The 17,284-nt window shown below is 38.6% G+C and overlaps 1 protein-coding gene across 5 annotated transcripts in view; it reads right to left on the reverse strand.

Annotated features, from left to right (window-relative positions):
• Window positions 1-17,284, reverse strand: part of Rims1 (regulating synaptic membrane exocytosis 1) — a gene marked incomplete in the record, with an annotated part of 520,187 nt that overhangs the window by 83,396 nt on the left and 419,507 nt on the right. For all 5 annotated transcript variants that reach the window (NM_001012625.3, NM_001012624.3, NM_001012623.3 and 2 more), the window contains 2 exon segments: window positions 3,977-4,143; window positions 10,061-10,173. In NM_001012625.3, coding sequence (NP_001012643.1) covers window positions 3,977-4,143; window positions 10,061-10,173 — 280 coding nt within the window.

Genomic DNA, 17,284 nt, shown 5'->3' on the forward strand with positions numbered 1-17,284 from the left:
TCTCCATTCCTTCTGCCTTCTTTTCTGAGAAAAGATTATTTACTGGCCCTGGGGCTTGTTGATTTGACCGTACTTGATGGTCAATGAAACCCAGCGGTCTTCCTATTTCTACTGTCCCAGTTCCAATCCCAAGCATGCTTGCTGCATCCATATTTTTGGTAGCTTCAGAGCATCCCCACTCATGACCTCATGATCGAGTCATCAACTCAGTAATGTACATATCCCTATTATAAATTACCACACACCGAGATACACCCCATCCATATATTGAATTCAGACAAAGAATCTTCTTTGAGAAGTTAGGTCCCATGAAGCCTCCAAATACAAAGTGCAAGCAGAATATATCATAGGTGCTGATACTCAAAGCCCCCCTCCCTTGATGCCTATTATTTGGTATATTACAGGTTGATTCTGTCTTTTTGAAGCATCTCCACTTTTGTGAACAATTTGTAACTTTTCTATATATTTTAATTATATCTGCAAAATGTTATTTACCCTAAAACATATACACCAGTCTGGTTTCTTTTCTTTCTGTAGCTTTCCGGGAAAGTGAAATTGAAAATCTAAACTTTGCTTGGCATAGTTTTGAACACATTATTTAGTCTATCAAGAGCACTTCAAACTGAGTGCCCTGGAAGGGAACATGTCTGGGGAAGGAGACATTCATGCCAATTGTCTAATCATCAACTGACAAAACGCCATGACCCAAAAGCAAGTAAAGAGGGAAGGGTTTATTCATCTTACACTCCCAGGTCCCAATCTATCACTGGAGAAAATCAGGACAGGAATACAAGCAGGACTTGACCAAGCAGGTAGGCCTGATGCAGAGGCCATGGAGGGTGCTGCTTACTGGCTTGCTCACATGGCTTGCTCAGCCTGTTTTCTTATAGATCCTATGACGATGAGCCCAGGGATGGCACCACATTGGGCTGGGCCCTCCCACCCTTGATCACATTTGAGAAAAATGCCTTAGAGTTGAAGCTCATGGAGGTATTTCTCAACTGAGACACCCTCCTTTCTGATGATGCTACCTTGTTTCAAGTTGACATACATCATATTGGAAATGCAAAAGCCAGATTTTAGAACACATTGGTATTTTTTTTTTTGTGACAATCTTATTTTATTATCTAAGAAAGTAAGACCAGGTTATATGATGTCTGTTTAGAGACCCTCCCGACAACATTAGATACTAAGATGAATTTTAGGACAGTAAATTGAATTTAATAAATTCTATAATGTCCTCTGAATCATTTGGTTGATTCCCCACATCAGGATCATCTGAGGCAACACATAAGAAACCATAATTTAGCTGGGTGTGGTGGCACACACCTTTAATCCCAGAACTTGGGAGGCAGAGGCAGGCAGATTTCTGAGTTCGAGGGCAGCCTGGTCTACAGAGTGAGTTCCAGGACAGCCAGGGTTACACAGAGAAACCCTGTCTCAAAAACAAAATAGAACAAAACAAACAAAACAAAACAAAAAAAAAGAAACCATGATTTACCTCAGAATGACAGGAGATGTACACAGGTATCCATAAGGAAAGACTTGTGTTCAAGCCTTAGGCAGAATAATAAAGGCCCTTGAATTTTGGTCTGACTTGTCTTTTAATGAAGTATTAAAAGAATGAAGTCCTTTTACATAATAGGAGCTAAAAAGGTTGCTACTTAATATATTCTATCACTCAATAGTGGTTTTGAATATATAGGATTAAGGGGAGAATAAACAGTCACCATGCAGTTCCCAGTGGACGCAGTAGAGACCCTGTATTCCCTACCCACAACCCCCCCACCCCCGTAACTACCCCAGTCAGCCACTGCTTTCTGTTGCAAAACTAACTCATCTCAAGCTGTTAGTAGAGGGTTGATATTGACAGCAAAGAGCTCCGTGGCATCGTGTGGTGTGTGAGTGTGTGTGTGCACACACACCTCCATATGTGTGTGAATGCATGTGTGTGTGTTTTAATTATCTTCATTTTATCTTATGAGTATGGGTGTTTTTGCCTGCACCAATCCTTGTGCACTACATCCAGAGGTCATTAGAGGCCATCACATCCCAAGGAACTAGAATTACAATCTTCTCCAGATACTGGGAATTGAATTCTGGTCCTATGGGAGAGTAGCTAGTGCTCTTCATCTGTGATCCATCTCTCCAGCCTCATATGTATTTTGTATTTACATAGGCACGTATGGAAAATAATATACAGGAAAGGTTTCCTAGCTTGAGAGTGTCAGAAGATTTTGCTCCTTCCCATGTATCTTTTCCTGTATTCCATTGTATTATTAACAAACAACAAAGAGAGGTGCTTAGCACAAAACTGGGATTAAAGCAGTTCTCTTCATAGCTTAAGAGGAAACTTACTTTTAGCTACCAGAGGAGTAACATAGTTTAGATTATCCACTTACATGACTAAACTCCCAGTTATTACAGGCTTCACCTACAGAGCAGGGGAGGAGTGGAACGGGAAGCCTGTGGGACATGGGTTGCCAGGAAGAAAGTCTGCTGTGGGTTGTGGAGAAGACGCTCTCTCCATACCAGGTTCAGAAAGGAAAACCCACAAGTCCAAGTGAAGAGGTCTTCTACTTTGCACTTTTACTGACTGTCCAGTTAAACATGAAGTTTTTCCTTGAGGTTGGAATCTCTCCCCCAGAACAGCACTGGCTTCGATGCACTAACATATCCTTTAACCTAGGTCTCCCTGTAGGAAATCCCAGACCCTTGTTAAGCCGCCTAAAGTTGCTTTGCCTTGTCTCCAATCTCCCTAACATCAGTGACATCACTCATCTAAATCATGAGATTGTGAAACTGATAACAAGAAAATGGTTCTTTCCCTTAGCACAGAAGCAAGGGGGGTGCAGTCAAAGGTGACAACAGAGGGGACGATTTACCGTGCACCACAATGTGGAATTTAGAGTATCAGAAATTTATTTGTTCTCAGTTTTAGCTTTCATATTTGAGTGGACAGCCCTTCCATTCCTCAGATTTCTTCTGTAAATTTCTGTTTCCAGAAACAAGATAATATCAACTGCCAAGTGAGGCAGCTCAGGCTGGACAGCACTTAAATGGCTGATGTTCTTTGTACGTAGCTTTCTACAGGGTGTTGGTCACGCAAGAACCAGAGAACATCTGGTGACATAATGGTGTACATGTTTTACAACTCACACAACCTGCATCATGGGTGTACAAATTGTTCTCATATCCAATATTCTTTGCCTTAAAAGTAGACCCATTATTATAACTGACATAGGAGGGAAAAAAAGCCAAAACAAAACAATCAAAAGAAAAAAAAACTAAAATAAAACAAACACTATAGTCTTTGGGAAAATACAATAAACATGCCATACAAGAATGTGGCAATGCATGGCATATGCATGCATATGTAAACACAGTCATACTCACTTATTGGCTAGGCTTGTACACTATGATCATGTGGTTGAATATTTATGATGGATACTATCCTATAAACACTAAAATATTTGTTAATGCAATCTCTCTCTTTTTTGTGTGTGTGGTTTTTCTGAGACAGGGTTTCTCTATAGCCCTGGCTGTCCTGGAACTCACTTTGTAGACCAGGCTGGCCTCGAACTCAGAAATCCACCTGCCTCTGCCTCCTGAGTGCTGGGATTAAAGGCGTGCGCCACCACACCGGGCTAATGCAATCTCTTAAAGGAAAACCTTTCTAACTGGACTAAAAGAAGCTCAGCTGATTGTATCACATTGTGAGGAGCCCTGGGATTGCAACTCTGAGCAATTAAGGCGATGACCACAGTAATAAGCTTAAGTTTGCAGAAAAGAGTATCAAATATCCTGTCCATGACTCTATAGAGTGTGTAGTGCATGCTCATCCTGCCCCATTGTTACGATGAGGTGTTTCGATTACACAATCTATACTATTATCTACAAAGAATATTCTGGAAGGTAGATGCGTTTCATAGGAAGGCTATAGATCCAGTTCACAGAGACAGCATTGCCAACTCACCTGATCCTGCCCCTGGGGCGCTCAGACTGCTCTGACATAAAGCTTGTGCTGCTGAGGCGTGAGGTGCTGCTGGCTCTGGAAATGGCGGACACATCACTGACATCACTATCTGATGACTTGGCGGACGCGTTATCACAGCTTCTGTACTGATCTTTATGTATGTTGTACTAAAGATTAAACACAAGAGAGGATGAGCTCCACCATCAGGTCACGGAACAGAACACACACAGACCTTGCAGTTAATGACTGCTTTACCTAAAGGAGATCAAAGGATATCTCTGTCAAGGAGAGAAGGGAAGTTGATAGGCAGGGAAGCATTCATATTGTAGATGGATCGAGATTAAAACCCAGCATCCTTTCCATGATGAGATATGTCTTATGAACAATGAATGAGCACTTGTAGTGCTAGCATGAAAAACCTGAAACTGTATTACTCATTTTTTTGAATTTACATTTCATCATTTCTTATCATGAATAACATTAAATTTTGCACATTTCTAAGACTTCGGATAAAATAAGACATCATGTAAATTTATTAGGAGATTTAATCAGGTTTTTTTTTTTTTTTTTTTTTTTTTTTTAATTTGAATGATACATTTAATTTGAATATTTGTTACAGATAATTGATGTTTAGGTTACTTGTTCTTTTTATTAATTTGGAAAAATACACTTTAAGTGAATTTTTTTTTTTTTTTTTTTTTTTTGATTTCTTTTTTTTTTTTTTTTTTTTTTTCCATTTTTTATTAGGTATTTAGCTCATTTACATTTCCAATGCTACACCAAAAGTCCCCCTTACCCACCCACCCTCACTCCCCTACCCACCCACTCCCCCCCTTTGGCCCTGGCATTCCCCTGTACCGGGGCACACAAAGTCTGCGTGTCCAATGTTTTTTTTTTTTTTTAAAAAACTCAGTTTTTATTGTCCTATTGGAGTGGGCCATACAGTGAATATACAATGCCATCACTACAAAGAGTGCCATGTTTTTCTAAATACAAATAATTTAAGTAATTGTTTTCTCTGCTAACAGAAGGAAAGAACTGTACTCGATTATATAAAATAAAATATTACTATCCCTATTATTTTAATTTTAATTTTAGATCTGTGAGCAATCGGGGGATAAATGTTTCTTAATCGTTGGCAAATCCTCATAGTCTCTAATGCTTCATAGCATGCATCTTGATTAATTTGAACTATCTTTCTCAAATGTAGCCCTTAAGTGAATTCTTTTCCTGAGTGACTGTGTGTGTGGAAATAAACATTTTAAAGTAATTTCCCAGTGCTTATTTTCTAATCCTTTATTTAAGGGAATTTCCCTTAAAATATGTTAGTTTCAATTCTTTCCCTCTTATGTATATGGATTTACCAAAGAATTTTGTATTAGGAAAACAATACACTTACTGGTATATCTATAAAATTAATTTTCCTAAAGTTTTATCACAACGATTTTTATCTTTGAAAGCTCTCACATATGCTATTAAGTCTGGAGCCTAATTCATATCTAGTCTTAAATTTATATGACTCATGTAGTCAAAATACAGTGTGCTTTGTCAGTCCGCTTGCAGACTAAGTCACATCAGACACCATGATTCCGTCCAACATGATTCATTTCATTCGGAACCATTTCTTATTTACTGGAGTGTGGGGAAATGGAGTAGAATCCCAATACTTGCAGTGCATCAGATGAGATTGCAAGCTTCAAACCACTTGTGACCAAGGATGTGTTATATATTTGTTATTTCCACCAATATTAAAAGGAGAAATATACTTATTACTCACACCCCGAGAATCTCTCCCAGTGTACTGCATGCTCTTTCACTATTTTATCAACTGGAACAAATTGCTGGCAATAGTGGGACAGTTTTATGAAGGTTTGTGAGCAAAAAAAGGTAACGTTGCTAGTTTTAATTAATGAAATCTCTCTTTCTATACATCATCACTTTCCCAGTCTGTGTGAATAGATATATTTGCTCTTCCAGAAAAGTGTATAAGAATGTCCCACTATATGTTACCATACTAGGATATGTAGCAATTACCAAATAATTACCCCACATTAACTGAAGGAAATGAAAGACTTTATCTTTACTGATTTTTAAAAACGTGTTAACCTTTGAAATAAGCTCTGTTTTTTTTTTTTTTTGTCTAGCATAATTTGTTAAATGTCCTCTTTAATAATTTAGCCAAAACACATTTATTATACTGTGAAGAATGAAATGCCCTCAGGTGGAATTTATTCAGTCATCCTGCAGGGTAAGAAATCGTGGTCAGCAGGAAGGTTCTAATTATAGGGTCACTGTTTTTAGAAGCTGGTAGTAATAAACAGTGTAGCTATCTCTACCAAGCATCACCAAGCTCTTGACGGGTGCTCCAGGATTATAGAAACAGAGTCCGTTTATAAACGACAGTCTAAGTGGGACTCTGTCCTCCAGTTACAGCTTTTACCCATCCCAGGCCTTTAAGTCCAAATAACATCACATGGAAAAGCATGGAGATGCATTTCACAGATTCCAGATCAGCCACGCCAGCCAGAATGAATTCCTCTCTCTGGATGACGAAGAGGACAATTTAACCCTTTAAAGAAAGACCAGGCTTGGGGCTGGTGAGATGGCTCAGTGGGTAAGAGCACCCGACTGCTCTTCCGAAGGTCCGAAGTTCAAATCCCAGCAACCACATGGTGGCTCACAACCATCCGTAATGAGATCTGACTCCCTCTTCTGGAGGGTCTGAAGACAGCTACAGTGTACTTACATGTAATAAATAAATAAACCTTAAAAAAAAAAAAAAAAACTGTGACAAAACATACACATCAAATAAAAAAAAAAAAAAAAAAAAAAAAGAAAGACCAGGCTCTCATATATCCTCACTGAAATAGCTCCGTTGGGAGAGCATTAGACTGAAGAAAGATCAGGCTTGAAAACAGATCCCAGGATCACGTTCATTCGGTAATCTTTTAGCAAGAAAAACAAAATCTAGTTTTGTTGGCAAATAAAACTACTCTGGGAATGGTTACCTAATTTCTCTTACAGGAGAATTTTCAACTATTTCATCAAATTTATTAGTATTGAATTTTAATTACTTGTACATAAATACCATAAAGGAAAAAGTCCAAAATTTAATATATGCTACATTTATGAAAGTACTGGCACTCTTTTATAGCAATGAAAATAAATCACTTGCATAATAAAATGTTTTGGGTAAAAAGAGAACTCTCCTCTAAAAATATATGAAAGAAATTTGAACTAGCTGAAACAGCTACTCACCACTGCTCATTGATATCAATGAGTTTTGATTTATGTAAAATAGATTCATTGAAAACTTCATTAGAAACACTGGCATAGAATATACAAACATTTTCATTGTGGAAATATGAAATTTTATTTGATACACAAAATGGAAAAAGACTGACAGCTGTTATTTTGATTTTCCTAGTTTCATTCCTAACATTGTTAAACATCTTTAAGCTACATCTCTGATGTCATACTTATTAGTAGTACAGCTATCATTCCATTATTGAGGATAAAAGGACATTATTTGGAAGTCCAGTTTTCATGTTTCCTCTCACATGCAGACAGACATTTAGATGTGTATTTCATATTTATATTTATATACACTCATATGCCTCATATGTAAGTGCATGAAAAAACAAAAGGGGCTCCTTGGGGAGAAAGAAGGAGGCAGATGTGGAGAGGCACAGGAGAGTGTGGGTACTGTTCGTTAATGTACGTGTGTGATGAGGTTACAGAGAAACACATTATTTAGAAATTAACTTAAATATTAATAAAAATGAAAGTAATCACTTCTTAAATTTTTTGTAACTATGTGCATCTCTTTGTCTCTATGTGTGGGCACATGCATGTATTACAGGTACCACTGAAGGGTAGAGGTAGTCCCCACACCCACACCCCTGAGCTGGAGTCACAGGCAATTGCAAACTGCCGGATGTGGAGGCCTGGAATCAAACGTGGGTTCCCTGCAAAAACAGTATCAGCTGCAGAACTTAACTACCGAGTCACCCCAGACTTTTAAAAAAAGATATTCCAATTCGATGAAAACAGGAAAGGGGGCGACTACATAAATAACAGGAAAGCATTAATATGTAAATGTAAATGTAAATGAAAGCCATTGAGAATGCAAGGCTTGTCCCCAGGCTAGATTGAAGGGAACACTTGACAATGTCCCAGAATTTAGTTGTGTCTAAGCCTCAAGTAACTCTGGGATGCATGGACTAATTTTGGTAAATGAAATCTGTTTCTTTGGGAAGTGGCTAGGGCGAAATAGACTATTTTTCACGTGAATTTACTTGTGTACTTGTGTACTTGTGTGTGTGTGTACACAGGCATGCAAGCCTGTGGAAATCAGAGGACAACTTGTGGAAGTTGGTTCTTTTTCCCCTCTACCAATAGGTTCTGGAAACTGAGAGCTGATTCTTAGACTTGGCATCTTTACTCCATGAGCGATTTCACCGACACTTAAAAAAAAAAAAAGATTGATGTTCTTCCAAGGTCTAATCTGGTTTGTGCAGTGTGGCACCTCTCCAGCAGGGGGTAGGTTACCTGCTTTACAGGAACACTGGGGCTTTAGACTTGTGCAACAGCTCTTTGCACAGACTTTCCTGATGGTCTGACTGGACTCCTAGCTCACAACACCCCCAGTACCCCCAAAGGCTTTTAATAGTCGATCCCAATTCTTTACGTATCTCGTCCTTGTTTCCCATTCTGGTTCCTCACCCTTTGACAGCCTATTGGAAGTTTGGAAGACGACTAAGGACTCAAGAAAGAATTTCTGGATTGACTGAGGAATTTGTCCTAAGAAGAAATTTCAACTCTCCAAACTTAACTGTGAAGAGAAAAAAACCCACCTCGACAATCATCCTGCCTTACCACTCTTAGTGAATTTGTGGTGTAAGCAACAAAGGCCATGATGGTATTCACAAAGACCAGTGTGCTGCCGATCAGCTGGGAACACCATTGGAAGGCGAAGGAAGACAGATGGGCACAGCTGGAGTCAGCTGCTCTATAGGAAGTCCAGGTTTCTGCTTAACTTGTGTGCCAGTCTGTTGTTTCTTTGTACTGATTTTATTTTTAAAAGGCCCCTGGAAGCCTTTGAGGGTGGGCATCCCTGAAACTCATGGATCTTCTCTAACTGCTGAATTTTTAAGGTCTCTGCATCTAAAGTGTAATGTGATACACTATCCAGTTGGGAATACTAGGGGATAAATCATATTTTATTGTTGCCTTTAGAGTTGTTATCAAGTACTGGCTATCTTGCTCTACATGGAACAAACTTGATTATTTAAAAATGGTAATGTTGAGGCTCTATTTTAAGCACTGTACACTGATTTGATGTAGGTTGTACTTATTTCAATTTCTAATAGGTCACTACTTCTAGAAGGACTTCCTGATGCAAAATTATAACCAAGTAGAGTCTAATGTTATATGGAGAAACAGTTCAAAATAAACAAGATAATGTATGTAAATATTTTTCATACAATATAAGGTTGTAGATTTTAATTAAATATTAGATACTAGTGTTTACGGATGTCTAGTATATTCTTAGAAAATGATACTGAAATGTAAGTTAAATGCTTATTGGAACTTCAATCCTCTTATTAAAGATTAAAACATCATGTATTTTTTAACCAAAGACAAATAAGCAAAACTATCACATTATATGGCTGTTGTCATTAATTCAATAGTCCATATCACATAAAATATATTTAATACTCTAAATTAAAATACTACTATTTCATCAACAAGTGGGTTCATAGACACTGCTCACTTTTGCAAATGTAGCTAAGAACATTGTTTCCTCATTGGAATGACTGGGAAATGTAATAAATAATATCTCCGTAATGTAATGTAACTTCTTAAATTATAAAGGTGTGGAAAATGCGTGTCAAGCATCAGGAACAACTATGATAAAGACTACCAGTTACAGAAAATTTCAGTTACACAGCTCAGCGCTCTCTAATTCTGTGCTAGACACACACACACACACACACACACACACACACACACACACATACCTAGTACTTATTTCCATTTTTTCTAAAGGGGACACTATTGGCTGGATACTACTAATTTTACCTTGGAGTATTGCTCGTGGTCAAGTTCTTGACTAGACCCAGACCCTGTTGTCTGCTTAAATCGGTGTACCTTCATTTTCATCTGTCTCGTTCGTTCCTCCACTACTAAGCTCGCTGCAAAAACACACAACAGAAAGCTCATTAAAATACACGAAGCACCTTTCAGGGAACTGGTTAAGCTTTCAACACTTTTGAAATGACTCAAACTCAACAAACTTTAGAAGTAGGCCATGGTTAATCGATTGAACATTCACAGTGCAGAGTGGACAGCAGCTAACAACTGCTAAGCTGAAGGTGAACATGATTCAGATCACACGAACGGGCAGCAAGCGTGTTAGGAATGAGAAAGAGGCACTCTCTATCTTCATCTGACATGAAGTGTTCTCAACTCTCTTTGGTGAGGATGTGAAAGCAACTTTACCATGAAACTGTGTTTTCACTGCATACAACTGACTGCTGCTGGTTAGCTATAGCTAAATCAGCATACTGAGCACACCACACACATATGGGCATGCTTGCATGCATGCACACTCACTTGGCAGCCTTGGAAACTGACAAGTCACCTGGAAACTACTTAATTGACAACCCTCTGCTTTTTATAGGTATTCATCCTATGCCATGAATTCTGTCTCGTAGCTTTCGATGAATATCTGCTGCCTATACAAATGGACTTATTTAAAAAAAGAAGTTCTGATTTTTATGGCTTGCATGACACACATTCATAAACTTCAAAAAAAATTAAAATTGTATGCTATAATTTTAGCTCCGTTGCAATATACTACATAAAGACCTGTATTCCACGTAAGACATTGCTGTGGTAAGAAGCACAACTATGATAGAGGGCAAATTGATTAGTCTTCATCCGACTAAAGTCAGAATCCATCATAATCTAGCTTGAAAACTTTCTCCAATTGCTGTATTTTTACAAATGGACGGGAGGGGAAGATAACGGTACAGTTATCTGTAAACCATTCAAAGCTTGTAACTGTGCTGAGTGAGATCTAAATTAGTTGTGTTTACAACTTATCTATTATTGATTTCCCTGAGGGATCAACCTCGCAAAAAAGCTTTAATCATATGTGTCGGGTAGATTGTGTGTGTGTGAGAGTGTGTGTATGTGTGTGTGTGTGTGTAAAACCTTTGTACCATTCAGCCTCAAAATCAAAGGCTAAACTGTGTATGGGCTCATGTGCATGTGTGCACGCTTACATACAGCAGAATGTGTCTAAAACTTCAGCTCAGAACCTGAGTCATAAATATAATCATACTAACACTGTTTCAATTTCTATCTTACAGGAGGTCAGTTAACTAAACAGACTCAGTCTATGATATCGCAATTCTGAGAATTAGGCAATGACGGACCAAAAAGACAATACATGGTGACTGCCTTTAACTAGAAGACAATCAACAAGCATCGTGAGAAAAGACCTTAGGAAGCTTGTTAGTTACTTGACAACACACATAGTCAAAGGTAGCAGTATGAAGCAAGCTACAATATGACAGATCTCTGGAAACGCAATGCAATGAGGTATGAAAACTGAGATTTTTATACACAGAATGCCATAAACAGTGAAGAAAGCATAAGATTACAGAAAGTAAATAGATCGTCTCTCTGACCTTCACTTCTGTCCTAAACGCCTCTCTGTACAGTTTCCCCTTGCTTTGAGCTTTAAGGGAGCTAAATAGCGGTAGTTGTACTGAATAAATAAAGCTTAAAGCAAACCAATGTAAATCTCAACATAATTAAATGTTAGCTCAACAGCTTCATCGGATATACTAACTTTTTTTTTTTTTTTTTTTGTCGAGAAAAGGGTTTATTGGTCTTATAGGTTAGAGCCCATTATCTAGGGAAGCCAGGGCAGGAACTTGAAGCAGGAGCTGAAGCAGAAACCATGGAGAAACACTGCTTACTGGCTTGTTCTCCATGGCTTGCTCAGCTACCTTTTTTTTTTTTTAGACTTTTATTTTTTTTATATTTTTTATTACATTATTTTCTCAATTACATTTCCAATGCTATACCAAAAGTCCCCCATATCCACCCACCCCCACTCCCCTACCCACCCACTCCCCCTTTTTGGCCATAGCGTTCCCCTGTACTGAGGCATATAAAGTTTGCGTGTCCAATGGGCCTCTCTTTCCAGTGATGGCCGACTAGGCCATCTTTTGATACATATGCAGCTAGAGTCAAGAGCTCCAGGGTACTGGTTAGTTGATAATGTTGTTCCACCTATAGGGTTGCAGATCCCTTTAGCTCCTTGGGTACTTTCTCTAGTCCCTCCATTGGAAGCCCTGTGATCCATCCAATAGCTGACTGTGAGCATCCACTTCTGTGTTTGCTAGGCCCCGGCATAGTCTCACAAGAGACAGCTACATCTGGGTCCTTTCGATAAAATCTTGCTAGTGTATGCAATGGTGTCAGCGTTTGGAAGCTGATTATGGGGTGGATCCCTGGATATGGCACTTTTAACCCTTGCTAGATCAGAGCTTCTTTATTCTTGCATTTAGCACCCTGCAGTTCTTGATAACACTTGCCAGAAGGTACGGGTCTGAAACACCTAGAACCCTCTCAGTGAGTGAACTTTGCCACCCCACTGCCTTTGGCTAAGTAGGGTTATTTTACCTTCTAAATGCCTACAATTGAATATTCACTTTGCAGTACTTAAATTATACGCTATTAATGTATCCGGGTTAAGCGAGCTGAATGTAAACTGTTTTCAGGGTCTTTATTACTAGTTTCAAAAAAAATTCTCTGTTGACTGCCCGTATTCAGAAGATAGGTTAAGAAAACAACTTTTCCATATCGCCAGGATGAAGGCAATCTGCGGGTGATCACTGTAACCCAAGATCACCAGGAGACCCACCCAACCTCCCGGGAAACCTGACTGTCAAGCAGTCCTGCTGCTGAAGCACTGATTTCAAATAGAAGCAGAGCACAAGTACGCCTGGTTATCTCCTTGAGCAATGAGAAGGTTGGATAGCTGCATTGCATTGCGCAGACCCCTTTACCCTGTCTTCTTTTTTATGGCACCATGCATTAATTTAGTATTGTGAAATAACTGTTTGGACTAGTTTTCACAAAGCATTGAGAAGTTATAATCACCACCTGGGTGTGAATGTGAGCACTATTTAACTTTGCTACATACTTGTATTCTATTTTATCTCTCAAATACGTATTGTGAAATAAAATAAAACTCTATATACATTAGAAAAGCTAAAATTATCAAACTTCAAGCCTAAGATATGACTCTACTCATATATACGATTAATAGGATGAATAATAAAAATTATCAAATATTGGAATATTGATATCCCTCCATTATTTTGCTACACGCAAACTTAACCACATATCAAAATCTCCAATATCTTATTTCAAAAAGGACAATTGTACATAATCATTTAAAGAATTCTATTCTTTTATCAATTTTAACTCTAAGAGCAAAATTTAAATCTGAAATAAAATACTTTACAGATCCAACTGAGAATCTTGCATTAGAATTACTTTTTAAGTCATTCTGAGTGTTTGTAGTAATTTTTTGTTCCTGTTGTTTCATTGGTTATTTTATTTACTTACATTTCAAATATTATCCCTCTTGTCAGTTTCCCCTCTGCAAGCCCCCTATCCTATTCCCCCTGTTTCTATGCAGGTGCTCCCCCACACACCCACCCACTCCCTCCTCATCCCTCCCCCAAGCCTTCACAGGACCAAGGTCCTCTCCTCCCACTGATGCCCAACAAGGCCGTCCTCTGCCACATATGCAGCTGGAGCCATGGGTCCCTCCATGTGTACTCTTTGGTTAGTGGTTTCATCCCTGGGAGCTCTAGGGGGGTCTGATTGGTTGATATTTTTGTTCTTTCTAAGCCTTCTGTGTGTTTGTAGCAATTTTAAATAACACAATGATTAAAGGGCAAACTATCATTTAATTACAATTTTTTTAAAAAATTAAGGTCTTCATTATCTTGCATACAAATGATATATTAAAATCAAATAATAATTATTTTACAATAAATTATTATTTAGTTCTAATAACAATTTAGTTTGTATATCATATTCAAAAGAAAAAGAAGTTTATCATAGACTACTTTAGCAATAATTGTAAACAGTTCATGAAAATTAGTTATAGTACATTAAATAATTTATCTCCTGTAGTTTCCAAGATGTAGTTAGCATTACAGTTTTGCTAAAATGTTCTCCTGAGTTGTTGAAAGGCTGACATTTGTCTCAGTCACTATAGCCTGCATGCTCTGCTTATGGTGGGTAAAGTGTGTTTTAATATTAGCATACACTGACATACAGAACTGTATTGAAGGACATTCTTTTTCAACACAACAGTGTCTTGTTCATTATTCTGTGCATATTCGGGTACCTTTTTCAAAATATGCTTGTCAAAATCCCATCAAGAATGGAGAGAAGCAAGCCTGCTTCCTTAGGAACCACAGAGACCTCTCCATTCGAAACTCAACCAAAGGAATTCCAGTTGGAGCACAGAGGGCAAGATTAGTAGCTGCAACTTACAAAGTCCTGATAATTTTCTAAGGGGAAATGTTCTGTAGCACTGCAAATAAAGACTGGTTAAAAGTCATTCATCTCCTGCAGAGGAATTTTACCCAGCAACATGGCGACTCTGGCAAGGGACAGAATCCTAAATTACCATCAGGCTGGGATGCAGACATGCCCTGGATTACAGTCTGAAATCGGCACACCCTTAGTATACACCTTTAATCCATAACAACGAAGGAAAGGTTTGCTTGTAGAAGGAAGCACCCATGTTTGAAAGTGATTTCTAATTGAGGGGCAGACAAAGTGAAGAATAAGAAAAGAATCTGACAGTGAGTCAGAGAATAACAGAGAAAGAGAAGCTACTAATGAGCAGGAATAGAGAAAATGGAGGGATGGCGTGGTGTGTGTGTGTGTGTGTGTGTGTGTGTGTGTGTGTGTGTGTGTATGTGGCAGTTTTACAAGGACAGTTTTAGAGACAGGTTAGAGAGAGAACAAGAGAGACACGGGTGAAGACAGAACGAACCGAAGAACTGAAAGGAGCCTGAAGATACTGCCAAAGTTAGTATGAGGTGAGGCAGAGCAATTCAGTCAGAAGCCAAGAGAAGCCATATTGAATCAGTTAGCTTGGACAACTAAATTGTATGGGTGCTAGAAGTTTCCAAGCCTAGCTTGTACAGAGAAGGAAACATTCTAGGTTCAGCCCAAGCTGTGGTATAGCTCTCATCTCATCACTTCATCTCAGGAAATAGAAGCAATGTTTACAGACTTCAAATTATTTACTGTGCTAATAATACTTTATACATTGTGTGTGTGTGTGTGTGTGTGTGTGTGTGTGTGTGTGTGTGTGTGTGTATACCATGAACTTGGAGTGGATGTCCAGTGGAAAATTTACTGTATACTGTATATATAAGTTCTCTCCCTCATATGGATACTGGGGATTTAAGTCAGCTATGAGTGTCAACCTTGCAGGCATGTCCCTTATCTACTGAGCCATCTCATGGACAAAGAATTCTTAAGCTACTGAAATGTGCAAATGGTTTCATCTCATTCCTAGATTCATATAGATTCATGATTAAGATGCTCAGGTAGAAGCCAAAATTATTTGTAAAATTCTCCCCGTGTCTGCATGTATTTAAATAGATCCAACTCTCATAACTTTAAAAGCTTAGGGGTAAAAATTTAAGTATCATTCTATTTTTATTTGTGTGTAGATGCATGTGTGTGTTTGCATAAAAATATGTGTTTGGGAGTCCAGGGAGGCCAGAACAGGACACTGCATCATCTGAAGCTGCAATCATAGGCAGTTATCACCTTTCCCTATATACACTCAGATACGCACAGAGCTTATCAGTGCACACTCTAGTGCCACAGTAGGACTGCTATACTCTCACTTTGGGATTTTCTTATTTTAAACAGCAACTGCCTGTATTTAACATAAATAAACAAACAAACAAAAAGCAAGCAAGCAAACAAGCAAAGAGGGTGAACTCATAGGTCTAAGATTCAGTACTAATGTCTTTCTTCTCTCGCTATTTAACCCTTCCCACTTTCATCCAAACAGCCACTGTCAAATACAGGAGCCGAGCACAACTGTCTCCTGAGTGGCTTCATCCAGGAACAGATGGAAACAGATCCAAACCCACAGCCATACATCAGGCAGAGCTCGGGGAGTCTTGTAGAAGACTCAGGGAGAGCACTGAGCACACTGGAGGGGTCAAGGACACCACAAGGAGATCTACAGAGTCAACTACTGTGGGCCCATCGTGGTTCATGGAGAGTGAACCATCAACCAAAGAGCACACCGGGGCTGGACCTAACCCCACCCTCACCACACACACATTCATGGCAGATGGGTAACTCTGGTCTTCATGTGAGTCTCCTAGCCTTGGAGCAGGGGCTGTGTCTGGTTCTGTTGCCTGCCATTGGATCTGCTACTCCTACCTGGACTGTCTGGTTGGGCCTCAGCTGGGGAGAATGTGCCTATATGTACTGGTATACTTGAAGTCCCAGGGTCACGTGTTACCCAAGAGGGACTTCCCCTTTTCTATGGAAAAGGGGAGGTGGTAATGTGGGAGGACTTTATAAGGACAGGACTGGGAGGGGAAGAGGGAGCTGGACTGCAATTAGGATGTAAATAAAATAAAATAAAATACTATTAGGGAAGAAAAGAACCTTCCATACATGAAAACAAGAGGACAGCAAGAGAAAACAAATACTCTTAAGTGCTAGTCATCTTTCCAGAGCCCCCCTTACAATTTTGTTTAATACAAATAAATTTTAAAAGATTAATAATCCTTAACGTTTGTTAACTAAGTTTTGAAATTTTTATATATCACTAACAAAGACAATGTTATCTCGGAAATGTTTCCCATTTGCCTAAAATCTCTTAAATGTTATAGACACATGTGATTTATTAACATTCTAAGTTAAAATAAAGTTTTCATGAATTTACATTTATGTAAAAATAAATATGTACTGATTTCAAAAATCTTTAAGTCTAGAAATTAACAGAAGCTTACATTTTGATATTTGGGTCTGGAGTGATTAAAAACACTGACTCCTCTTTCAGAGGATCCAGGTTCTATTCGCAGGCATCTTTAACTCCAGTCCATGGTATCTAATGCCCTCTTCTGGCCTCCATGGGCACTGCATACATGTACTGTATGCATAAACTATTGGTACAGGCAAAACACGCAAACACATTAAAACTTCTCATATTTTACAAGC

This window comes from Mus musculus, chromosome 1 (genome assembly GCF_000001635.26).
Source record: "Mus musculus strain C57BL/6J chromosome 1, GRCm38.p6 C57BL/6J".
Classification (NCBI taxonomy): domain Eukaryota; kingdom Metazoa; phylum Chordata; class Mammalia; order Rodentia; family Muridae; genus Mus; species Mus musculus.